General features: G+C 55.9%; 2 protein-coding genes and 1 long non-coding RNA gene across 12 annotated transcripts in view; 1 reads left to right on the forward strand and 2 right to left on the reverse strand.

The window, feature by feature from the left end:
• TCFL5 (transcription factor like 5) overlaps nucleotides 1–9,211 on the reverse strand; it is a 16,693-nt gene extending 7,482 nt beyond the window's left edge. Inside the window, exons 1-5 of one of the 5 annotated variants that reach the window (XM_058686188.1) lie at nucleotides 8,458–9,210; nucleotides 7,247–7,433; nucleotides 6,819–6,894; nucleotides 5,205–5,448; nucleotides 2,964–3,105 (exon numbers count right to left, since the gene is read on the reverse strand). In XM_058686188.1, coding sequence (XP_058542171.1) covers nucleotides 2,964–3,105; nucleotides 5,205–5,448; nucleotides 6,819–6,894; nucleotides 7,247–7,433; nucleotides 8,458–9,125 — 1,317 coding nt within the window. In that variant the 5' untranslated portion in view covers nucleotides 9,126–9,210. Of the gene's footprint in view, nucleotides 1–2,963; nucleotides 3,106–5,204; nucleotides 5,452–6,818; nucleotides 6,982–7,246; nucleotides 7,434–8,457 lie in introns of all 5 variants that reach the window. The other 4 variants (XM_058686187.1, XM_058686186.1, XM_058686185.1 and 1 more) reach the window with 4 other exon arrangements.
• A 9,070-nt stretch (nucleotides 9,212–18,281) lies between these two features.
• Nucleotides 18,282–24,215, forward strand: LOC131486073 (uncharacterized). Of its 2 annotated transcripts, none has more exons than XR_009249175.1 (3): nucleotides 18,282–18,665; nucleotides 18,969–19,933; nucleotides 23,308–24,215. It is a non-coding gene; the product is annotated as an uncharacterized LOC131486073 (long non-coding RNA). The 2 variants fall into 2 exon arrangements; XR_009249174.1 differs by having other exon boundaries at nucleotides 18,282–18,660.
• The window catches only part of DIDO1 (death inducer-obliterator 1), a 50,634-nt gene continuing 45,174 nt past the window's right edge, over nucleotides 18,801–24,260 (reverse strand). For all 5 annotated transcript variants that reach the window (XM_058686179.1, XM_058686180.1, XM_058686178.1 and 2 more), the window contains one exon: nucleotides 18,801–23,350. In XM_058686179.1, the coding sequence (XP_058542162.1) occupies nucleotides 20,289–23,350 (3,062 nt within the window). In that variant the 3' untranslated portion in view covers nucleotides 18,801–20,288. The remainder of the gene's footprint in view (nucleotides 23,351–24,260) is intronic.

The raw sequence follows: 24,260 nt of genomic DNA on the forward strand, positions 1-24,260 counted from the left end.
ATATAGATAAACGTTAAAAAATTTAAAAAAATAAAAATAAAAAAAAATAAACTAAAACAACTTGGAAAAATCACTTAAGACTCTCGTGTATTTTACCTGTCAGAACAGAAATAGGTGAATAAGACAGACCGGTTACCGAGGAAACAGCCATAGACCCTGCTTGGTGAGCTGTGTGCTAACCCAACAAAGTGCTCCCCGACGTCCCTGCAGTCCCTTTCCTGACCGGCCCTAGAATCTGACCCAGAAGCAAGGCACACATTCAACGTAACTAAGTTCAGAAACACCAGGAAGCATAATGTATATGAAATGTGAAATATAACACCTGTAAGTTTTAACCTATTTAAATCTTTGGGTATATACAAAGACAGTTAACGAATTTTTATCGTTGTTGTAAGCACCTTCAATACGTTTGAATAAATTACACGAGTAATTCATTACTAATAGGTACCCAGAGGCAAACATTAAAATCATTTTCAAACATGTAAAAGCTTGGGGCGCATGGGTGGTGCAGCAGGCTAAATGTCTGACTCTTGATTTTGGCTGAGGCCACGACCTTGTGCTTCATGAGATCGAGCCCCACATCAGGCTCTGCAGTGAGTGTGGAGCCTGCTTGGGATTCTCCCTTCCTCAGTCTCTCCCTCTCCCTCTACCCCTCCCTCCCTCCCCCCCTCGCTTGTAAATGTGCGTGCGCTCTCTAAATAAACAAATATCAATTTTTAAACACACATATATACACAGATGTATATATGAACGTACGTAAGCTTTTCCCAAAAACGACACACAAGTGGCCAACAGACACGTGAGGCCCGATATCACTCCTCATCAGGGAAAATACAGATCAAAACGACACTGAGATACCACCACCTCACACCTGTCCGAGCGGCTCAGACTCACAACTCAGGAAACAACAGGTGCCGGTGAGGATGCGGAGAAAGAGGAACCGTTTTGCACTGCAAACCGGTGTAGCCGCTCTGGAAAGCAGTGCGGAGGTTCCTCAAGAAGTTAAAAACAGAAGTACCCTACGACCCAGCCGTCACACTTCCCTGTATTTGCCCAAAGGCTACAAGAATGCTGATTCGAAGAGGCAAATTCACCCCGATGTTTACAGCAACACTACCGACAATAGCCAAACTATGGAAAGAGCCCAAACGTCCGTTGACTGACGAACGGATAAAGATGTGGTGGATACACACACACACACACACACACACACACACACACACACACAGTGGAACAGTACTCAGCCATCAAAGAGAGTAAGAGCTTGCCATTGGCAACGACGTGGATAGAACTAAAGTATGATAGTGAAACATGTCATTCAGAGAAAAACACATACTGTATGATATCACTCATCTGTGGAATTTAAGAAACAAAACAAATGGGCAAAGGAATAAAGAGACTAACCAAGAACCAGACTCTCAACTACAGAGATCACATCACACCGACGGTCGCCAGAGGCGGGGGGGGGGGGGGCGGGGGGGGGTCGGAGGACGTGGGAAATAAGTGAGGGGATGAAGGAGCGCACCTGTCGTGACGAGCACCGGGGGACGTGTGGGAGTGCCGAATCCCTACGTTGTACACCTGAAACTGATATCACGCTGTGTGTTCGCTAACTGGAATTAAATAATAACAAAAATACACAAAAGCTTTATTTTATCAAAGTTAACAGTCTATCTCCGACACGTAATGTCAAAGAGTAAGTGCATCATAAACAACCGTAAGTGATCCGGTTAGAAGAAACGGGACGTGGGGCGCCTGGGTGGCGCAGTCGGTTAAGCGTCCGACTTCAGCCAGGTCACGATCTCGCGGTCCGTGAGTTCGAGCCCCGCGTCAGGCTCTGGGCCGATGGCTCGGAGCCTGGAGCCTGTTTCCGATTCTGTGTCTCCCTCTCTCTCTGCCCCTCCCCCGTTCATGCTCTGTCTCTCTCTGTCCCAAAAATAAAAATAAAAAATGTTGAAGAAACGGGACGTAAACGCTGCTCTACAACGCGGCCAACGTACAACGGAAGGACGGAGCCTTGCCGTGCGGAGACACAAGGGAAACGGAAAACCGCCTGCGGTTCCCGGCCCTTCCGGGATCTAGACACGAGAGGCTCTTTCTAAAAGGCTTCCACGTTTCTGCGTCAACCTCAGCTCAGCGCCTAACGGATGCTGAGCCCACAGCGGCAACCACACGACGGCTTCGACAAGGAGCAGGGCCGGGGCGCTGGGCTTGCCTCGTTGAGGCCTCGCCACCACTCCCCCTGACCACCAGCATTCTGAGGCCAGTACCTGCAGCCGCGGTCCCCCCGAGGTAGAGCACTGAAGCCAAAGCCGCGAACGCCTCCGTTCTTCCATCTGAACCACCAGGGAAGGGGCGGCTGGACTCCCGTTCACACCATGCGTTCGGTCCTACCTGGAGCCACGCTCGCTCGCTACAGTTGCCCCTGGGACTGAACAGACAGGGTCAAGGCAGCGCTGGCTGCAACAAGGAGCCAGATGCTTGGGCTCCAAAGCCCCCAAGTCGTCCCCAGTCACGCAGCCCACCCAAGAGTCTCGCTTCTCCGCCTTCCGAGCGCACGTGAATTCCAGACTGTTTGACACGTATCTGTCTCTCCCTTAACTATTCTTGCTTCATCCCATCATAAAGTTTTCAGAGGGTAACAAAAGACCACATCTCCCAGGTCTCTGACACCCCTTCAAGTCCCACAATCCACTGCACACAGCAGGCGCTCGATCTATGATCTGACAACCAATACTCAGTCACTTACACCGTGCGTGTCAGTGAACGGACCCCGGCCGTGATTCTTACTTCGATACACGAAGAGCTACATCATTAATGAGCGGAGTTCTGTTCTCAGTGAACTCAGTACCTGACACTGGATTCCAGCAAGAACAGTCTGGGATATCTCAGGGAAAGAAGGATAAGCAAGATCTCTGGTAAGTTTATAAAATTCTAAAAATCTACCTGCTCCGAATACTGACCTTCTTAAGAGAATCTCCGTGTCTCTCCTGAATGTACTTCAGGAACGCTGTGGTCCACTGGAGCGTGGTTGCCTTATCTGTCTCGGCATTGCAGAATGGGACTAGAAGATTCAACTCATCGCAACAAATGCGGATTCTGCGCCTACGGTCAAAATCCAAAGTGATCACCCAGAGAAGCAGAAGCAATACCAAGCAGTAAGGCAAATGTCTGAATGTGTTGCTTGTGGCCCGGCCACCAAGTGCGTGCTCAGGACCACGCTCCGCCATGACCATGCGGCCCTCCTCCACAAGGCCGACCTGCTGCAGGGGTTTCCACGGACTTCTCATGGGTCAGGAGCAAGGGCCAGTTTCCAGTCTCCAGACCAAGCATGGACCCAAGCCCCGGAAACGCGAAGCAAAATTTTGTGGGGGGTTTTCTGGGTGGACAGCTCTCCTTGGGCCAAGGAGCTCACCCACAGCTCAGGGTTGCAGCTATGATCGGCAAGGGACCCCGGGTCAAAAGGATCACACACGACCAGTCTGATAATGCCCCAAAACCCAGTCATTTGAGAGATGATTCATTTTTTGGAGATCGTTTACATCCCAAGTGGTCTCATGATTTACACCATTTTTAGCTCTTCCCGATTACCAGCTTATACAACCCTCGTTGCCCATCTTCCCAAGCATACACTCAGAATCTGTCGTAGCGATCTCATGAGGTCCATGTGACAGCTGGCATTTACGAGATGCTAACTTCTACACAGAGGCAGACACGTGTGACGTACACACGTTTCATCCTGTCTCCAATCCGTGTGGTAGCCAGCTCTGCTTTGTAGATAAGAAACTCAGATGAGAGGTGATCCCTCTGCAGGCTGTTAAACTACGAAAAGGCAGAGTAAAAATCTAAGCTCTCGCTGTCAGCATATGGTAGAAGGGTTTTCACACAGTAGGTGTTAAATAAATGTTTATGTGATAAATATCAGAATAGGAAAAATGTCCTTTCTGGTTCGAAAGTCCTTGCTGACACAGCGCTTCAAGTAGAGTGTGTGAGTGTGTGTGTGTGCCAGTGGGTGTGAGCGCACCTTTGTATGAAGGAGATCTAGCTGGGCAGCTAGCTCTAATATATCCTTTTAAAAGGAAAGAAGTCGCCTTGGGTCAACATTCGCCCTTCATAGTTGAACGTCTGCCTTGCCGCATGCTATAAAAAGGAAACTGGTACAAAGTTCTCAATGAATGACTATGTTAATTATGTTAGGGAAACATCAGGTAAAAATCCAGCTGTAATAGAGAAAAACTAGCCACCTTTTGATTCTACATAAAATTGCAGATTCAGGGTGCCTGGGTGGCTCAGTCACTTAAGCATCTGACTTCAGCTCAGGTCATGATCTCATGGTTCGTGGGTTTGAGCCCCGCATCGGGCTCTGTGCTGACAGCTCGGAGCCTGGAATCTGCTTCGGATTCTGTGTCTCCCTCTTTCTGCCCCTCCCCTGCTCATGCCCTGTCAATCTCTCTCTCTCTCTCAAAAATAAATATTCAAAAAAATATTGCAGATTCTAAATAAAACCTGCAGATAGAACGACAGTTCTAACCCCTTTCTTTCCCAACATTCTTAAAAGAACCAGGCAAAGCGAAGTGCCCCATTGTGCACCCTGGCCATCTCCCAGCAGCCTACTCACAAGGCGGGCCCCTGATGGCATCTGGACACTCAGATTCCAGGGGTTCCCAGCACCATTAGTTAGGAGGGGCTCCCTGCACCCACAACATGTGCGTAAACATGGTTTATGCTGTGCATCGGCTCTTCTCCTGGGGTCCTGGGATTGGCTGCTTGGCAGGTAGGAATGCCTCCATGACATGCCCGCCAAGAAAATCTCGGGGCCCTGAGTCCCTCAGGAGCTTTCCCAGCTGGCCACAGCTGGTGCTGGGGTTGCTGAGTGCATCTGGGAGTCCCCTGGGAGGGGACACCTGGGAGCCTACAACTAGCTCACTGGACGCCCATCCCCCACCCAGCACCTTTGGTAATTTTGCAGGTTCCTTTCTCTGTAATAAATCAAAGCCCTAAGTCCTAAAGAATCATCAAACCTGGGAGGTGGTCCTGGGGACCCCGATCCCCCTAGCAAAACAAAGTCAATATTCACTCTGGCCAACCTCTCTCCACTTTGAACACATTGTGAATCAACTAAACTGCTGTCTCATCAATAACTTGCCTATTACCACTAATAACTGGAATCAAGTTGCGTGTTGATGAACAACCACACGAGTTACCTTCTATCTCTTTCCATGCGGTTATGCCTCTCCCTGCGCTGCGACCTTCCTCCCTGGGGCCCGCTCTGGCTCTGCTCCCCGAGGTTTGCCTGCGAGGACTCCGCGGGTGGCCAAGCGCCCTGTGCGGCGGTGGAAGCTTCACCCACGTTCTGAATCTCTCCAAGGGCTCTTCGTTCTACGTTTGTGTCCAGCTGACGAATTCTACTCCGGTTCCTCTTATTTATTGCTTGCTTACATAGCGCTTCTTCTTTGCAAAAGAAGAAAAAAGTGTATTTTAATTTTTTATTTTACTTAACTTCTTCCCATTAGTGCTGAATACCTTTGGTGCCATTTTCAACTCCAGACATACACATTCACGAGCAAGGGACACACAGAACTCAACAGGAAAGCTGCACCTACTCCAGGAACTTGTACACAAAGCTCCAAGGTTCAAACCACAAACCTGAACATGAATCTGTAACCAAACAAGAACACTCCGAGTATTATGTAATCAATACAACCTTGTCAAAGGTCCCCTGTTAATCAGATGTTAACTACCACCTACGAACGGAGAAACCAAGAAGTTATTGAACTTCTCTGACGTTCAGAATGAAAAAAGATTTTTTTTCTCCAGAAGATTTTCTTTTATGCAATTATTCTAACGTAACAGCGGATACTCTAACCGCAGTGCCCAGAAGACAAAACGTAGGTGGCCTACAGTTAAACATGCCCTCACCTCACAAGTGATTCTGCCCACATGAGGAGTGACCACCTCCTAGCTTTGACTTCTGCTGGAGGAACGCGGCAAATTTCGTCACACGCAGAGCGGGAGGCCCCCAGCTAACACGTGCGGGGTGTGCGTTCTCAGGATGCCAAACAAAAGCCAAATAAATCTGTGGCACAGCAGTCACCACCACATCTTTCAGAGCGGGGGACCCGGTGGGGAGCTCAGTGCTGGGAACGCTTTGTTCCTGAAGCTGAGAACTTAGCACACGGTCTGACTAGCAACCTTTAACTCTGCAAACGGTAACACGCGCTTCTGCATGGAGACACCGAACCACGAGAACTGCCCGCTGCCTCGGCGGCTCCGTCGCTCCTGACCTCGCCGGCTCTGGAAAACCTTGGGGTTATCTCGTCCAGTGAGTCAAAAAATAGTTGGCTCCCAGGGAGAAAGGGATTGCGAGCTCACTCTCAAGATGAGCAAGGTTTGCCTTCAGCAGTTTATTTCTAAACCCTTCTGAATCACCTTATGGCTTCTTGTCCCCAACTCAATCCTCTGCCCATCTGCAGATTGTCTCCTAAAGCTTTTAGCAGGTTTCAGACTCCTGGCTCACTCGTGAAATATAAAATAAGAAAAAAACAAAAACAACGCTATTAAGTGCTTTCGGCAACTTGCAGGAAACGGTAAGTTTACGGAAGCCCGTCATTCTTCCGTTCATGGAGATCGCTAGCAAGAGGAGCCTCCAAACTCAATGTTTCCACACTAAGTACAAATATGTTTGGAATTTGAAAGAAAGTTCAAAGTGAAGAAAAGTCCCCCACGTGGAAATACACTTCCAAGACCATGTCATGTTTACAAACCTCCCCCCCACCAGAATGACATCAGGGCAGCGCCCGCTCCCCTTTGTGGCTTACCTCCTACTTTAATCCAAACCTGCTCAGGCAAAGCTTTGTTTCTACCGCCCAAAGTCTGTTTAGTGGATTCAACTTCCTGCTGGTAACAGAAAGAAAATGCTCTAGGCAATCCAATATCCTGATGCTTGGCAGCTTCGAGTATAGAACATGGGTTACTAGAGCTCTGGAAAAACGAAGCCACAGGAACTTTATCAGCATGAGACCCAGTCGGTCCCCTCGATTCCACACAAAACACATGCACTTCCACAGAAATCACGCCAAAGACATCATGCGCTACACGGAGGATTTTAAGACATTCCCCGACCACATAAACACTCTCGACGTTAAGGATTATTAAGCTCGGCGAAAGAGAAATCCTTCAGGTTGAATGAACTCAACTCAAATCCATTCGCTACAAAAGAGCAAAGCGGGACCAACTGTCCCCTTACCTGCACCTGCGACGGGTTCGAGCCGGCGTTGGCCGAGCAGGCGTTGGCCGTGAACACGGGGTACGTGAACTGCAGGGCCGTGGCCGCGGTGGCAGTTTTATTTTTCACTAACGTCGTGCACTTGTTTTGTTGCTGATGAAGAGGGACGTTCATTAATTCGGAAGGATGTCGGATAAGAGTGACCAAACTGCCGAGACAAAAAAAACATGTGACAAGTGTGTTGCGGGAAATGTCCCGAAGCGGTACAATCACCTTTTCTAGAACACGCAAGTCTGTTAGGGTGAACGAATGCCCCTCATCACGGAAACCTCTGGCGAACAATCACCGACTGGTGCCGCGGCGCACAAGCTCAAGCTTCTTCCTCACGGAGGATCGGGAGGCTGTGTGTCACTGACAATCTCTCTTGCTCTGTTTTTTTGGCCATTCTCCAAACTCTGATGACTGAGGGCGAAATGGGGACCACCACTGGCTAGGGACGGACAGAAAGCCGAGGAGCCGCCGCAGCACACGGGCCACTCCTCTCCAGGAGTCGCCCCTGGGGCAGGACTGGCGGGCTGGCGGCCTGGCTGCAGGAGAAGCTACGCTCTGTGGTCAAAGCCTCAGGACAAGACGCTTTCCTTCCACAAGGCTGCGTCCGTGCGCGCAGTGAAGACACGGCTAACCTGAGTCAACATGGGGGAAACACACCTCTCCTGACACGCAGGCGGGTAATTCGGTGCTCAGAAGCATTGGCACACCGATCTCAACTGGAACTTAGCCCTTCCGCGTGCAGACAGCGCTGACCACAGAAGCCCACGAAGTGCTTGCTCACCGGCACCCGCACAGGGCACAGAACCTTGCAAGTCGGCCCCCCGTTAAGATGCCAGCCGGGAGGAGGCTGGGGGCTTTCTAGCGGCTGACTTGACCTGCGCCCAGACCCAGCTGGGCCCAATCCCTATTAAAACGCAAGCTGCGGTGGCGCTGGCTTTGCACCAGATCACCTGGTCTCTACCCAGACCCGGCCACGCAGATACCAGTCACAGCCAGGCCGGCGGCCTCCTCACCAGGGGTCCGCATGTGCACCCAGACTGAGACTTCGGCCTCTGCACGGGACCTTCCGGTCCGCACCCCGACGGAGGCTGGCGGCCTCCTGTGCGCGCAGACCCGGCGCGGCCCGCCCCCCCGCCCCCCGCGCCCTCCCCGCTCCCGGCCGCCCCGGGGTGGACACCCACTTGTTGAGCGCCACGCCGGGCTCGGGGGGCTCGGCGCCGCGCGGGGCGGAAGGCGGCTCAGCGGGGATGCTGTTGAAGCGGTCCTCCAGGCGGACGCGCACGGCCGACTTGGCCCGCGCCTCGGGCGCGCCCTCCGCGTTCTCCTTGCCGCCGCCGTCGGGCGCCTTGGGCCGCGGCGCGCCCGGGCCGGGGCCGTCGGCGCCCGGCGTCTTCTCGGCGGCGGCGGGGGCGCCCGCCTCGCTGAGCAGCATCATGCGCAGCTCCTGGAAGTCGACGTGGCCCAGGCAGGGCGCGGCGCCCGCGAAGCCGCCGTCGGCCAGCGCGGGCGGGCACAACACCGGGTACACGGACGCCGCGCCCCCGGCCGCCGCCGCCGCCGCCGCGCCCCCCGCCGCCGCGAAGCCGCCCGCCGCCGTCGCCGCGCCCGGCGCCGTGGCCGCCAGAAAGGCCGAGCTGAGGCGCGCGTCGAGCTCGCCGTCGGCCGCCGCCGCCTCCATGTGCGAGTAGAGGATGTGCTGCAGCTGCGTGTACTCCACCTCCGTCATCTCCACCAGGCTCAGGTCGGTGGTCGTGAAGCTCAGCCCCGCCTCGCCCGGCGCCGCGTCCGCGCCCTCGGGGCCCGCCGGCCCGCCCGCCTGCGGCGGCTCCCGCGGCCCGGGGCCCGACATGCCGGCGCCAACGGCGGGGCGCGCGGCGGGGCCGGCGGGCACCGGGCCGGCGCGGCGTCGCCGGGCGACGTTGGGGGCGGGGGGCGGGAAACCGCTGGGCCTACGGCGCGCCTGCGCCGCGCCGCCCCGCCCCGCAACGGAAACCCCACCCCCTGGGCCGAGGCCCCGCCCCCTGGGCCCCACCCTCGCCAACCGCCTGGCCGGCTGCCCGCCGCGCCGCGCCGCGCCGCGCCCCGCCCCCGACGGCGGAGAGGGCGGTGGCGGTGCCACGGGAGTTGCGCGCGCAGGTGCGCGGGTGGGTTGGGAGCGGCTGTGGTGGGCTGCGTGCGCAGGTCGGGGGCGGGGCGATGCGGGGGATGCGCGCGCAGGGCGAGGGCGAGGGCGAGGGCGGGGCCGGGGCCGGAGCCGGGGCCGGACGGGCGCGTGCGCTCTAGCCGTTCACAGGTACTACACACCTACCCCGGGTACCTGTGCGAGGTACCTGTGCGGGGAGGAGGAGGTCTGCAGCCTGGTGACGTGTCGGTCATGCCGCCGCATTCCGGAGCACACCGCAGTCGTGCTCCCCGAGTGCGCAGCGCCCCTCTGCCGCGTCGTTTCTGTGAACACATGCGAGATCGTACCGTGCACGTGGTTTTAAGGCTTTTCTCCCGCTTAAAACGTCCTCGGGAGGGAAGTGGTGGGCTCCTCAATAAACGATATCAGGACAGCGGATTAATCCTTTGGGAAAAAAAAAGCAAACCAAGCTAGAGCACTTATTTCCACACCAGACACAGAGATTAGCTAGAGGTGATTGAAATATGGAAGTTTAAAAAGCGAAATTACAAAGCCGCTAAATACACAGAGGGACGCGGGTAAAACCTTTGAGAAGATTCCAAGCGCGGCACCAACACAGACCACAATGTGCACAGAGTCACCAGGACCTTGTTAAAAAGCAGATTCTAATTCAGGCCTGGGTGGGACCCGGAAGCCACTTTCTCAGGAGCCCCATCTGATGCGCGTGCTGCTGCTGAAAAGACCTCGCTGAACAGCAAAATCACAGAGTGCTGTGTCACTGAGAAAGGAAAATCAAGATTATATCCGATTTGGTTTTTCACTTACTGGAAGTAAAGACCATTGGCACCTACCACGTGTGTTTGTTTCTCATTTGGGTGGGGTTCCTGCAGACAGTTTTCGAGGCCTCTTTTGTTTAGAAGTGGAATGCGAGAATGATGTCGCTTCACTGGAACTGGCATTGTAAGTAAAACATGAAGAGAATACCAAACATGCTTTTCTAAAGTCTAAGTGCAGCTCCCAGGGGTGCCGCCCACCCCTCGGGAGGCAGCCCCCCAGAGCTGTGAACCCCACCGAGAATCCCGGCGCAGCCGGCGTGCATGCGGGGAGTGAGGTCTCCAGCCGTGGCTGCTGTGAGCAAATAGCAGCCTCTGCCCCAAACAGGCAAGAAAATCGAATTTGAGAGGGGCCGGGAGAAGAGACTAGGCCGAATCAGCACGGCACACGCGGTCGTTATCTGGGGGAAGACCCACGGTGGGTCACAGAGTCAGCTTAGCAGCTGTGGACCCACCATTGAAAACCGAACCGCGCTTCACGAGGGTAAGTGCGGCAGGTGAAACCATCATAGAAACATACGTTCTGTGAAACCAGCATGACTTGATATCAAAACCAGATAAAGATGTTACAGGAATATAAAACCACAGAGCAATGTCTGATGAACAAACGTGCAAAAATCCTTAATAGAATCTTAGCAAATTGAATGCAACAAGATCTTTAAAGAAGAGTGATACATCACAACCAAGTGGGGATTACTCCAGTGACACAAGTTTCGTTCACATTCGAAAATCAACCAACATAATGTACCGTGTTAATGGCCAAAAAGGGGCGCCTGGGTGGCTCGGTCGGTGAAGCATCTGACTCTTGGTTTCGGCTCGGGTCGTGATCTCACGATTCGTGGATTCGAGCCCCCCTTCGCTGTGCTGACAGCACGGAGGCTGCTTGGGATTCTCTGTCTCTACCCCAACCCCACTTGCATGAGTGCGCGCTCTCTCTCTCTCTCTCTCTCTCTCTCAAAATAAACACACTTTAAAAAGACCACAAAGAGGGGCGCCTGGGTGGCGCAGTCGGTTAAGCGTCCGACTTCAGCCAGGTCACGATCTCGCGGTCCGTGAGTTCGAGCCCCGCGTCGGGCTCTGGGCTGATGGCTCAGAGCCTGGAGCCTGCTTCCGATTCTGTGTCTCCCTCTCTCTCTGCCCCTCCCCCGTTCATGCTCTGTCTCTCTCTGTCCCAAAAATAAATAAAAAACGTTGAAAAAAAAAAAAAAGACCACAAAGAAAAAAAAAGTATGATAAACTCAAAATTGCAACAAGAAAAAAGAACGTGTTTGACAAATCTAACATGCATTTCTGAGAAAAACTGCAAAGCACGAATGGAAGGGAACTTCCTCAACCTGATAAAGGGCATCTGGGAAGTAACCGCAGCGAGCATCATACTTAACAGCACAAGACTGAATGTTTTCCTCAGGTTAGGAAAAGGGCAAAGATCTCCACCATCACCACGTCTGTCTGACATCACACTGGAGTCTCTATGCAATACGACGAGCAGGAGAAAAGAATTCATAAGGAGACAAAAGTGCAGCGTCTTTCTTTGCAGACAGTATGATCTATGTAGAAAATCCTATGGAACCTGGAAAAAAGCTAACAAGTGACTTCGGCAAGGTCACAGAAAAGAACAGCACACACATATCGCTGTCTTCCCATACACCGGCAGTGGACGTGTATATGCTGCAGTTAAAATACGATACGTTTACCACCACTCAAAATACGCCGAGGTCTGAGCTTAACAAAACGTGCATCTGACACGTATGTCGGGTATCATACTGAACATCTTCCCTAAAAATCCTCGGTGCTCCGCCTGTCCCTCCCCTCCCCGCCCCTCAAGAAGCCACTGACTTCTCCGTTTCCATGATTTTGCTTTTCCCAGAATGTCATACGGTTGGAATCACACAGTGTGTAGCCTTTTCTGACTGGCTTCTTTCTCTTGGTAATATGCGATTAAGTTTCCTGCATGTGTCCCCAGGGCCTTGGGAGCTCATTTCTTTTTAGCCCTGAATAATATTCTGCTGTCTGGGTGGTCCACACCCACCGAGGGCATCTTGGCTGCTTCGAGTTTGGGCGATTGTGAATAAAGCTGCCATAAACATCCGTGTGCGGGTTCTTGTGTGGACGGAAGTTTTCTACTTCTTTGGGTAACTGCCAAGGACATGGTTGTGGATCGTGCGGTAAGAGTATGTTTAAGTATGTTTACTTTTGTAAGAAATCACCACGCTGCCTTCCAGAGCGGCCTCGCCATTCCGCGTTCCCGCCGGCCAGGGTGAGCGCTCCTGCCGCCCACGCCCTCGCCAGCGTCTGGGGTCAGAGTTCTGGGTTTGGGCCCTTCTGAGAGAAGTACTTGGCGGCCTTTGGAAGACTCCGTCACGTCGCCAGCCAGGTGGCGGGAGAAGCTTGCAGGGCTGGGGCGCTGCCTCTCAGGACACAAGCTCGGGGTCAGCAACAACTTATGATGCTCTCTCTCCACCGCCGGGATTCGTGGGTCTGGGAACCAAGGGCTGGAAACGGGGTGGCGCCTCTCGCTGTTACCTCTGCTGATCCACTAGCTGGATCTTTGCTGCCCGTTCCTGCCACTTCTGGTTCTAGAAGAGTCAGTTCAAAGGGAAGAGAGCTTCCTCTAGAGGACGCAGTGATGGTCTCGCGGGGCTGTCGGCGGGGACGGCCACCTGGCCACTTCGGCCCCTCCACGCCAGTGAACGAACGGGCAAAGGAGGGAGACTGCCCTGGCCGGGGTGACCCGGCCTCCTAGCAAGGGCAGTGAGGCTGCTACTTGTCAGTGAGGGTCAGGAGAACACGCCTGAGATGCTGGAGCGTTCCTGGGGCCACCTCTCGGTAACCCCCAAGTCCTGTGATTGAATCAGTGAAGCCACCACGAGGCAATTCAGGCGGGATCGCCGATAGTTCGGGCCCGAAGGAAGGACGCTCTGGGGCACCCACCAGGCAGGGAGTCTAGATCGGCTGAGGAGCTCCAGGACCAAGGGAGCGTGGACTGGATGGCGAGGAAGCCAAGAGACCCTGGTTACGGCCGCATGGCCCACTGCAGAGGTGACCACCCCAGGAGGGTCCCTTCCTGCTTCGGAGATAACATCCATGTGTGTGCTTATTAACCGCATACTCTTTTTTCTTCTGCCCTCTTGACCCTCTTGTCTAACATCGGGTGTGTTGAGAGCGGCTGACCTCATCCCGAGCTCCCGGTGGGAGTGTGGGCCGGTGGAGAACACCGAACTTGAACTTCGCCAGGGCAAGGAGGGACTGTCTCCTCCTGGGAGTGGGCGTATTTCCGGGATAGCTGCACCCAGTTAGGTGGGACCACCATTCTGCCATTGTGTTTGTTTAGAGTGTATGGTTTATTTGTTTTTATTAAAAAAATTTTTTTTTGAATGATTATTTACTTTTGAGAGAGAGAGAGGGAAAGACGGAGTAGGAGTGGGGGAGGGGCAGAGAGAGAGGGAGACCCAGAATCCGAAGCAGGCTCCAGGCTCCGAGTTGTCAGCACAGCGCCCGACGCGGGGCTCGAACTCACGAACCGCGAGATCATGACCTGAGCCAAAGTCGGATGTGTAACCGACTGAGCCACCCAGGCACCCTTGGAACTTAGGGTTTAAAAGGCGGCTTTGAGCAGGCTTGGGGGCCAGTCTGGGGGCTGTGCTGGGGGCCGGGCTGGCGGAGCAGGAGGCCCTCTCCTGCATATTCCCAGTTCGGGGGGTCACCAGAGGCACTTGTACGTGAGATCCAGACACCGGAAGAGAAGCCCCCGCCGGCTGCTTTGTAGCACCGAGGGGTCTTGTGCGTGGCGGCTCACGTGGCTGGCGTGGACTGTGGCTGGGCTACGTGAGCCACGAAAACACACCAGCACACGTGTCTCTCTCACTCCTCCCACCTTGGAGGCGAGGGCATCCTGCCAGAGAAGCCGGAACGACAGACGACCCCTTGCCCCGGCCTGACCTTGCTTCCCCTTGCCTCTGCCTCTCTCGCTGACTTGGAGCTCTGGCCTGCGGGGCGCGGACCACAGGCTGCCCACAGCGTCACCCTGCGGCCACGGCAGGCAGGGTAGGTGCCATGAGGAGCCTCCCTGATGCCTGTCTGTCTGTCCATCCTGTACCCCTGTCTTCAGGGTCCTCTGTGCCCGGGATGACCCACGCAAGAAGAGATCATGAAGAAGCGAGTTGCGCCCACGGCACTCGCAGTCAGGAAGCTGTTTGCCGAGCGTCGTGTTGTCGCTGTGGTTTGTGAGCTTTGTTCACTCCTCAAGGTGGACGAGGACTGAGGGAATCTGATAAACCTTTGTTACAGGTGTGAGTTTCATTAGCCACTTAGGAGGCTTTTATGAAGTATCTTTGTAATTGATATCTAAGTATTTGGAAATTTACTTTTTTAAGTTTCTTTGTTTTGACGTACACATACAGAGGGAGTACGTGGACAGGGGCGGGGCAGAGAGGGAATCCCAAGCAGGCTCCACGCTGTCAGCCTAGAGCCCCACGCAAGGCTGGATCTCACGAACCTCGAGATGGTGACCCGGGCTGAAATCAAGAGTCGGACGCTCAACCAAGTGGGGCGTTCTGCTGACGGAGCCATCCAGGTGCCCCTGGAAATTTATTATTATTAAATACTGATTATAAGGACGTTAAATATTTAATTTCGAGTTTAAATATTTATTTAAGAAACATCGTTCCCTAGATTTGTAAGACAAAGAAATGGGACGGGGAACAAAATGTGAGTTTCCCTCTGCTTGCCAAAAGATTTCTCAGCTATCAAAGTATTGATTAATCAGACGCACGCGCGCGCACGCACGCAGAAGGAAAGACAAACCGGGGGAAAGTTCTAGGCAACTGCTTCGAACTTGCGAGAAATGAGAGTGAGCACGGGCTGGCAGAAGCCAGAGCTTCATGCTGCCCTGGCCGGGGGCAAGGTGACAGGCATCAGGAGCGGTAGCGGGGACAGAGGGTCTCCAGTGACAGCCTGCAAAATCCCAACACGGCGAAAGCAGCCAGGGGTAGACCAAGTCCCTTCCGGAGAAATTCAGGGGAGGAGTTCCAGGAAAAGGGGCAGGACAAGGAGGCAGGATCCGCAGGGCAGGACAGACAAGGGGTCATCCAGCCGTGTGGCAGAGACAGAAGGAAGGAAGTGGCAGAGGAAAGACCCCAGACCCAGGTCAGAGGGCGCCCCCCTCCCGTTCTGTTTTTTTAAAGAAGAAGAGATGTTCATTTATTGCTGTATAATTACAGATACGTGGGGGGTCTTTTCTGAAATCAAAGGCGAGTCACTGTAGGAAGTAAGGCTTTGCCGTATTCGGGGCGAACAAAGCCGGACTGCTGCAGAATCACCTCCAGAGTTGAGCTCCTTTCTTTTTGTCCCTGATGTGTGCGCACATGCATGGGTGTGAGTGTGCGTGAGTGTGCATGTGCACACGTGTGCGCTCACATGGGTGTGCGGGACTGGGTGCACGTGCGTGCGTGTGTGTGTGTGTGTGTGTGTGTGTACAAGTGCAGCTGCGGGGGGTAGGACTCACCACTGGTTGCTGCCAACGCGACGCCCGGCCTCCACTCTTCGTCTGGGTGACACGGCGTCACTTCCAGTAACCGTCACTCGCTTGGGCATCTTCTGTGAGTTTTGGCACTTGGAAACAGCCACGCAGCCAACACCCCACCCCCGTGACTCCCTGGCGCCGCTCCCCAGCGGCGTGCTCCCCTCACTATCCCCCGAGTTTTGTCTTATCGCTGTCATGTGAGGGGCTGGTGGCCTTCGGTCTGGCTTCTCCCCCTCGCTCGACACGGCAGAGGCCCCCGCACCGCGGCCCGTGCCCGCTCGTGCTCACTTTCACGGCTGGGCTGCGGCTGAGCCCCGGCTGGGACATGCGTGGACAGAGGGGACTTCGGGTGGTCTCCTGGTTTGGGCAGTTAGGAGTATATCCCTGTAGATGTTTGCTTACGGGTTTTCGTGTGTGCAGAAGTCTTCCTCCGTGCAGGGCAGTTTCCCACCCTTTGAAAAACGGCGGCTCCCCAAGAAGCCCCTCCAGACTTTTCTCTGCCCTTCGGAGGGCCACAGACCGTTGCAGTAGCTAAGACCTGTACCCCCAGAACCAGCCTTGGCCCCCACGGGGGTGACACTGCCCTGCGGATAACGCATGCTTTGGGGGCATGTGTCCAGCAGGGCGCCTGCTGGGTGGTGTGGAAGGTGACGGAGAAGTCACTGATAGGAACCGGGCACTGCCTGCCTGGCTGTGGCTCCGGCTGCCCTTCCTAGCCGCGGTGCTGACCCCTCCCCTGGTTTTCTGGCAGGCCCGGACTCGTTCCTGTGCAGCTAGGGGTGGCCGTGTGACGCAGCGTGGCGACAAGATAGAAGCAAAAGTTTCAACCAGGAGGGCAGATGGGGCAGGGCTGCCCTGCTACGGCTCTGTCTCTCGTGCTGGCTTCCTCCCAGAACAGTGAGATGATGATGTCATGCCTGCAGGGGCAGCCTTCTTGCAACCGTCAGGACAAAGTCACGAGCTGAGGACGGGGCTGTCAGTGACACGGAGGCCGCTCTACCCACTGGGACTGGCTGCCTCTAGGTGCGTGTGAAGCACGCAGACGTACGCTAGGTGGTCTCTGTTCGTTGGGCTTTTCCTAAATGCGTGTCCTTGGTGATGCACCCCGAACGTCAGCAACACGTGCACATAAGAAAGGGGCTGGAAATACCGCTAGGAAGGCTTGTGTCTGGATGTTTCTGGATGACCACATTCACGGGGAGGGGACGGCAGATCTTCATTTTCTTCATATGCTCCTTTCATTTCCTACGTGCTCCGCGGTTGATGCTTAGGACCTCACGGATCTACAGGGAGCATTCATTCTCTTGAAAGGAGAAGATACAAACCTTGTCAACAATGGGAAAAATACAAAATACAAAATGACTTAAAAAATTTTTTTTAACATTTATTCATTTTTGAGAGACAGAGCATGAGCAGGGGAGGGGCAGAGAGAGAGGGAGACACAGAATCCGAAGCAGGCTCCAGGCTCCGAGCTGTCGGCACAGAGCCCGACGTGGGGCTAGAACCCACGGGCCGTGAGATCATGACCCGAGCCGAAGTCGGATGCTCAACCGACTGAGCCACCAGGTGCCTCCAAAATGTCTTTTGATCGATATTTGATGCCTTTGGGAATTTCCCAGGACAAAGCAAATTAAAAAAAAAAAAAAAAGATACAAGAATGTGTAGAATCCCAATTTTTTAAAAAAAATTTTTTTTTCAACGTTTTTTATTTATTTTTGGGACAGAGAGAGACAGAGCATGAACGGGGGAGGGGCAGAGAGAGAGAGGGAGACGCAGAATCGGAAACAGGCTCCAGGCTCCGAGCCATCAGCCCAGAGCCTGACGCGGGGCTCGAACTCACGGACCGCGAGATCGTGACCTGGCTGAAGTCGGACGCTTAACCGACTGCGCCACCCAGGCGCCCCTAGAATCCCAATTTTGTAAACAAAAGAAAACAGAGGGGAAAAAGATTCAGGGAAGGAGGGCCGCATCCTCAAGCCAGACTCCTCACTATTCGGGTTTCTGGAGACCCACGTGCGGCTCAAGGGTCCCGTTGGCTAAATGGGGTCACAGGCTGGAGGGGTGACGGGGGTGGCAGGCGGCAGGGTGAGGACAGAGCATCCTGGTCCCGTGGAGCATGGGAGACACAGGCCCTGGGGTGAACACAACTGAAGGCAAACATCTGAGCAGTGAGCGTTCGAAGGACTGAGAACTTGAAAACGGGGCCCAGTTTCCCGACGTTCCGGGGACACCCCTCTGACAGCACTGTGCAGGCCTGGGTGCCATGCCCAGCCTCTTCGGTGTCCCCGGTCAGCTCTGGGTACGGTGGCCCTGCACCCGGCCAGGTCTGGCCCCTCGCGGTTCCCCGCAAACAGGCCGCCTGCCTCCGTGCGCCTATGTGGGCCATCTCGGCTCAGCACACCCTTCTGAGGCAACAGCGGCCTGGGGCCCGGGTGCTGCCCCCTGCGGAACCCTCCTTGGTTGCTCTGTGTCCAGGGGCCCTCCCTGGTTTGCCCTGTGCTGGGCTGGGACACCTGCCAGCCACTGGTGACAGGACACCCAACAGGACGGGAGCGTCCTCAGGAAGGATGTTCTCTCTGCCTCTGCTCACAGCGGGGCTGGGGACGCGCCTGCTGAGAAAGTGAGCTCCTGGGACACGGGGTCATCGGACTGAGGTCAATTAGGGGGGCAGCTGGGCGCTGAAGTTCCAGGGCAACGCCCACGCCGTGTCCTTTGCCCCGGCAGTGGCCGCGTGTAGGTTTGGGAGCCGTTCCCCTCGCCCTGACGGCACCGCGTCAGCCTGCCAGCTCGGCCACGGCCACCCACTCCACCCGCGGCACCGGAGCCTGGGCCACGGGCTCCACCACACCTCCAGGCCACGGTGGCCACGGCGGCCACGGCACCAGGCACCGCTCGAGCAGGCAGAGCGGTAGGGTGGGTCACCCGACTCAAAGTCGGGGGGGGGGGGGGCGGTCGTCGGCACAGGGCAGGGGTGGGCGTGTGCGAGCTCGCGGAGGGGCCCCCCAGCCCCAGACTCCCGACAGGGGAAGTGACACAGGCGCGGCAGAAAACCTTCTGTAGATGTTTATTCTACTTCAAGTAACAAAACCTATGCAGTTCCGTGTTTTAATGTACAGTGATATAATACTTTGTAATATAAAATACAATTTACAGAAATTTCTATCAAGTAAACCTAAAGAAACACACTTGATTTTTACATTTGTGTATTTAAATTAGAAAAATTTGTTTTACATGTAAAAAACCCTTCGCATCGTATGAGACGTTGGAACTTTCAGCACTCGGCTGCGGTGTCACCTGACGTTTGCTCTGGAATCCCAGTCCCTCCAAATCACTAAGTCCTCCGTGTTCTTACCATTTGTACGTTTGTGCTAGAAAGTGAAAAATCTGTAGTGATGTGCAATGGAACAGACTCCAAAGAATGAATGAAATTCTCTCATTTTACACTTGCAAAAGTAAGTCTATGAAAATATAAAAAATTATCAAAGTGTATTTGTACAGTCAAATAAATTAGCAAGGTTTCCTCCCTCTCACGCTCCGGAAGTACCTGCAAATACGCCACAGAAGGCAGGCCGCCGTTTCAGCCAACAGCTTCCTGAGTTGGAGCTCTCTAACTACGGTCACTGGTTTCCGTCCCAGACTTCACACAAGTACTGTTCCGCTTTCAATGACAAACTCTAAAATGCATCACCGGACAGTGTAACAGTCTGGAGCTGGTGCCCTTTCCCTGGGACACAGGAAGGACTGCTCAGAGGGTCGGGTTTCACAAACAAAATGTTCCTGATCATTCAGGTCCAACTAACCCCCCTCCCCCCACCCCCCTTTTAAAGTACACTTAATTGGCTTATCTTCTCACTTTCTTTAGGCTGGTAAAGGTTACACCTTTTTCAATAGATTGCTATTTAAAATGCAACAATTTCTACTTGGACAGATGTTGCTTTCAATCACGTTTTTGAAAAAAAATGTACAGGGTGATATATAAAAACTGAGCAAAACTACGAAATGTTTTGTTTCCTGGTTGAAATTTGCAATTCAAATTTCTTTAGGACAAAAGGAAAATGCATTTGTGGGCTTTTGTGCATCTGACACCCCAGGGAGCGAGCAGAAAGCAGGCCACCGCCCCCCCCCCCCCAGCACTACACCTGTGACACCTGTGACAACAGCTTCTGGAAACAGAAATACAGGTGAGAGGTCAGCGAAGGTATGGCTCTAGGGTCCACTGAAATTCCCTTAAAAGTTACTAGACTCAAGTTATTGGAAAAGATAACTTTATAATTTGAAAAAGCAATATGCTTCTGTAGACGCTTTCCCATTTCAGTGATTTTAAATGGAAATATTCAGTTCTTAGTTTTTTTTTTTTTTAAAAAGCAACAGAATTGTAAAGATGTGAAATTTTGTAAGAAACCACTATACACAAAATTACAGCAATCGCTGAAGTCCAGAACGTTCTATTCTGCACCGCAGTTCGTAGCTCTCTGCACACCCAGGCGCTCACCACGCCCCGGGCGCCGGCCCCGCGGGAGCGTTGCGCGGCCGGCGCTAGGTCTGGGCGGCGGGGGTGGCGGCCCGAGGCGCCTCGGCTTTGGGGTCCCGGGCGCCCTCCTTGCTTTTGCTGCGGTCCTTGCGCTCCCGGCCGTGCTCGCGGGTGCGGTCCCGGCCGCGCTCCCTGCTGCGAGACCTCTCCCGCTCCCGCCGGCGCTCCCGGTCCCGGTTCCGGCTGCGCTCCCGGCTCCGGCCCCATTCGGCCGCCCGCTCCGGCTCCCGCCCTCGGTCCCTGTCGGCGCCGCGCTCCCGACTCCGGTCCCACTCGCGGCCCGGGTCCTTGTCGCGGTGACGGCCCCGCTCGTGGCCCCGGTCCCAGTCCCGCTCCCGGCTCCAGCGCCGCCCCCGCTCCCGCCGACGCTCCTCCAGGGCCCTGCCCGGCCGGCTCTCCGGCGGCGCGGCCTCGGGCTCCTCCAGTGGCTTCTCTTTGGGCCCGGCTTCGAACCGCTCCCGCTGCCGCCCTTCAAAGGCCTGGCTTCTGTACTCGTGGCCCTTGCCCTCGCGGAAGTCGGCCTCGGGGCCCTGCGCGGGCGCCTCGTCCCAGCGCTCCGGCCGGTGCGGCGGCGGGTGGCTGGGCAGCTCCAGCAGCGGCCTGGGGGCCGGCTTCAGCCCCGGGGCCGGCGGGCCCTGGAAGTGGAAGCGGGGCGGTGCGGGCTCGCTCTTCTCGGGGAAGGGCGCCGACCCTCTCGGCCCGCCGAACGGCAGGGGCGCTGGCGCCCGGGGGCCGGCGAATCTCGGGGGCGAGCTCACCCTCTGCTCCTCGAACTGCTGAGGCTGGATCCCCCTGGGCCCCGGCATGAAGTTTGGTGCCTGGGCTCTGGGTCCTTCGAACTGACCGGGATGTGGCCCCCTCGGGCCCACGAAGTGGCCGGGCGGGGGCCCTCTCTGACCTCCAAACTGAGAGGGAGGGGGACCTCCTCGGGGGCCCTTAAACTGTGACAGAAGAGGCCTCCTCTGGCCTCCGAACTGGAAAGGCGCCGTGCCTCTGCCCGCCATGAAGGGGGCTTGTTCTGGTCCCTCGAACTGAGAGGGGGGGCCGGCCATCTCGTCGTACGGGCCGTCCTGGAACTCCCTCTTCTCCCCGTGGGGGTCCTTCCGGTCTTCGAATTGGGGTGCTGCTCCCCTGGGTCCCCCAAGGTGGGAGGGGGAGGGGCCCCTGCTGTCCCCGTAGGGAGGGGGCCCGTGTGGCCCTGACAACAAGGAAGGAATGGGCCCCTTCTGAGCCCCGAACCTGGCTGGCGGAGGCCCCCGTGGCCCATCGCTATTGGAAACCATACTCTCCTCTGAGAAAGGAGGAACGGACCCCCTCGGTCCTGGGAAACTGGGGCCATGAAGCCCAGACGTTCCGAAAGCACGTGGTGCCGGCTCCCGCTGGCCCTGGGGCACGGGCGGAGGGCCCCCCACCCTCTGTCCAGGTGCCGGGAGAGTGGCGGCCCCCTCGCCGGGTCTGCACTGCGGCTCCCTGTCTCCTTCAGGCTCGACGGTCGGGTGGTCACTTTTCTCGGCAAACGGAGCGTTCCTCGGATCCTCGTACTGGGACGAGCCGAGCGCTTTGTCCTGAGGGGCCCCAGAGAAAGGGTCCCTCCCGCCGGCAGAGGGGAAGCTCTGGGCGTCGCCATGCAAAGGGAAGCCGGGCTGAAAGGCGGCTGCGCCGGGGGGCGTGGGCAGCAGCACCTTGCGGGCAGGTCTGGAGCCCGCCGAGGGGGCGCCGCCGTCCACGGGCGGCGGGACCGGGCTCGCGGGGGGGTGTTCGCGCTTGGGGCCGTCCGGCTTGGCCTGCGGGGCCGACTCTGCAGCCTCCTCCCGGGCCGCGGGCGGCCTGGAGCCGGCCTCACCCTCGCCGTGCTCTGCGGCCAGCCGCCGGGCCTGCCGGGGGTCCCGGTTCTGCCGCGGGTCGCAGCCGGGGCCCGCCCCCGCCCCCGCCCCCGCAGGGGCGCCGGGGAGTGCGGACGGGCGGCACGCGACCTGCTGCTCTGGCGGGAACAGCTCGGCCTGGGGCAGGGACTTCGGAGGCGGCGACAGCAGCGCGTCGGCCACGGAGAAGTGCGCCATGGAGGCCCCCACGGCGGCCCTCTGCTGCCGGAGCGCGGCTTCCTGCTCCTCCACCTGCCTCCTCTGCTCCTCAATCTGCTTGTTGAGCTCTTCGATCATCTGCTGCTGCTCGACCAGGGAGGGGGCCGCTCCGGGGGCCGTGGGCTCGCCGGGCCTCTCGGCGGAGCCGCCCTTCCCGTCCGCACACATCCTGTTGGGCAGGTCGTCGATGGCCACCTTGGCCTCTTCCAAGATGGTCTCATCCTCCGGGTCATAGGCCACCTCCTCCCGCTCGGCCGTCTCCGGGGCCTTGTCCCCATTGGGGCGCCTCCCGCGCTCGAGCTGAGCGTCACAGGCTCTGTCGGGCCCGTACTCCTCTTCGGGGTCATACGGTCTGTCATCTTCCTCGTCCTCCAGAGCTCTGTCTCTTGAGAACTGACCGAACTGCTGGACGATCGGGTCCAGTAAAGGCGCCGCGGGCAGCCCGCTGTCGGCCGTGGCTTCGGGGTCTTGGTGGGAGGCCGGTGTGGACCCCACGGGCTCTCTGGCAGGGGGGTCAAAGGACTTCTTCTTCCCAAAGAGCGTCTGCAGGATGTGTTCCAGGGGTGAGGCTGTCTTCGAGGTGGAGGGGTTGGCGGAGGGAGAGGCCACGGTGACGGCCGCGGTGGCGGGTGAGGACGCCGTGCTAGTGCTCGTGGCTCCTGGTTTGAGCGACGACAGGATTTTCAACACGGACGACGACGCCGGGGCACTGGGTGGCTCGGGCAGAGGGGGCGGCGGGGGAGGAGTCCCTGGGGGTGTGGTGCTGCCGGCCACGTCCCCGGAGCAGACCTGGAGCTTGGGGGGTTTCCTCTCAGACTGCGGGGCCGCAGGCACTTTGGGATAGACAGAAACCTCCGTTTCTTCTTGGGTCTGAAGTCGGGTCCGCTTCTCTTCTACCTTATCTAATTCTCCAGCACTTGAAGGGCGTTTTATTCTCTGACAGATCACCAACCCGAGGATGATGTTGGGGCGCGGTGACTCAAGACCTGAAAAACAAAACATTTGTGCAGAGTTCAGAATTTAACGTTGGCCTTTATTCTCCAGACGTAAACCCTGTCAAGGGCAGTGATGGGGCACGTTTCAATAGGAAGGAGGAAGAAACTCACTGGCAAAACACAATCGAGTGTTTGAACAGCTTATTGCAAACAAAAGACCCCGGGGCCCACCGTCGCCTCCGCCGTCCAGCCCCCACGTCACAGCCACAGAACCCGGGGCCCAGTTCATGAGTCAAGTCATCCCAATGAGCAGAGCCTACGTTACAGATTTAAAGATCAGACATAATTAAAGCAATGGCATGACGGAGGAGGCCGGCGAGGCCAGTGTGCAAACGTCAGCATCTGCTGACCTATAAGAAACGAAGCATGTACGCACCAGAATTTTTTTTTTTTTTTTAAACAAAATCTTAGCTTTGTTCTTTTACTTGCCTCTCACTACACATCAGAAAGGTAACAGCCCTTCCTGGAACTCACGCACTGCGCTACGTAATTCAAGCTACACGTACGAATACCGAAGGTTCCATCAGGGAGCAGTTCCACGGCTTGTTTGCAACGATCCCCTCAGCACGTGCCATTAGGGAAGGTCACCCAGCTGCTGGCGTCACAGTTACAGTTAATGGGAAAGACCAAGCTGACTGAAAGGGCTATGATAAACACCCTTGTAGGTTTAGAAGGGAATTCTGTTAACATCAACAAGGGCCAAGTCCTGCTCAGTCTCTGTGAACACGGGACAGGGTGCTTAAAGACAAGGGCGGGGTGTTCCGTGAAGAGCAGGCTGCATGGAAAAGTTCCTGGGCACAGGATGGTTCTTAAAAATACCCATTTCTTAAATAAAAAAGGCTTACTCCGTCCTAAACTGCGCGTTTTATCGAGGGTGTTAATAGTTCGGTAACCACACTCA

Source organism: Neofelis nebulosa, chromosome 9 (assembly GCF_028018385.1).
Source record: "Neofelis nebulosa isolate mNeoNeb1 chromosome 9, mNeoNeb1.pri, whole genome shotgun sequence".
NCBI classification, from domain to species: domain Eukaryota; kingdom Metazoa; phylum Chordata; class Mammalia; order Carnivora; family Felidae; genus Neofelis; species Neofelis nebulosa.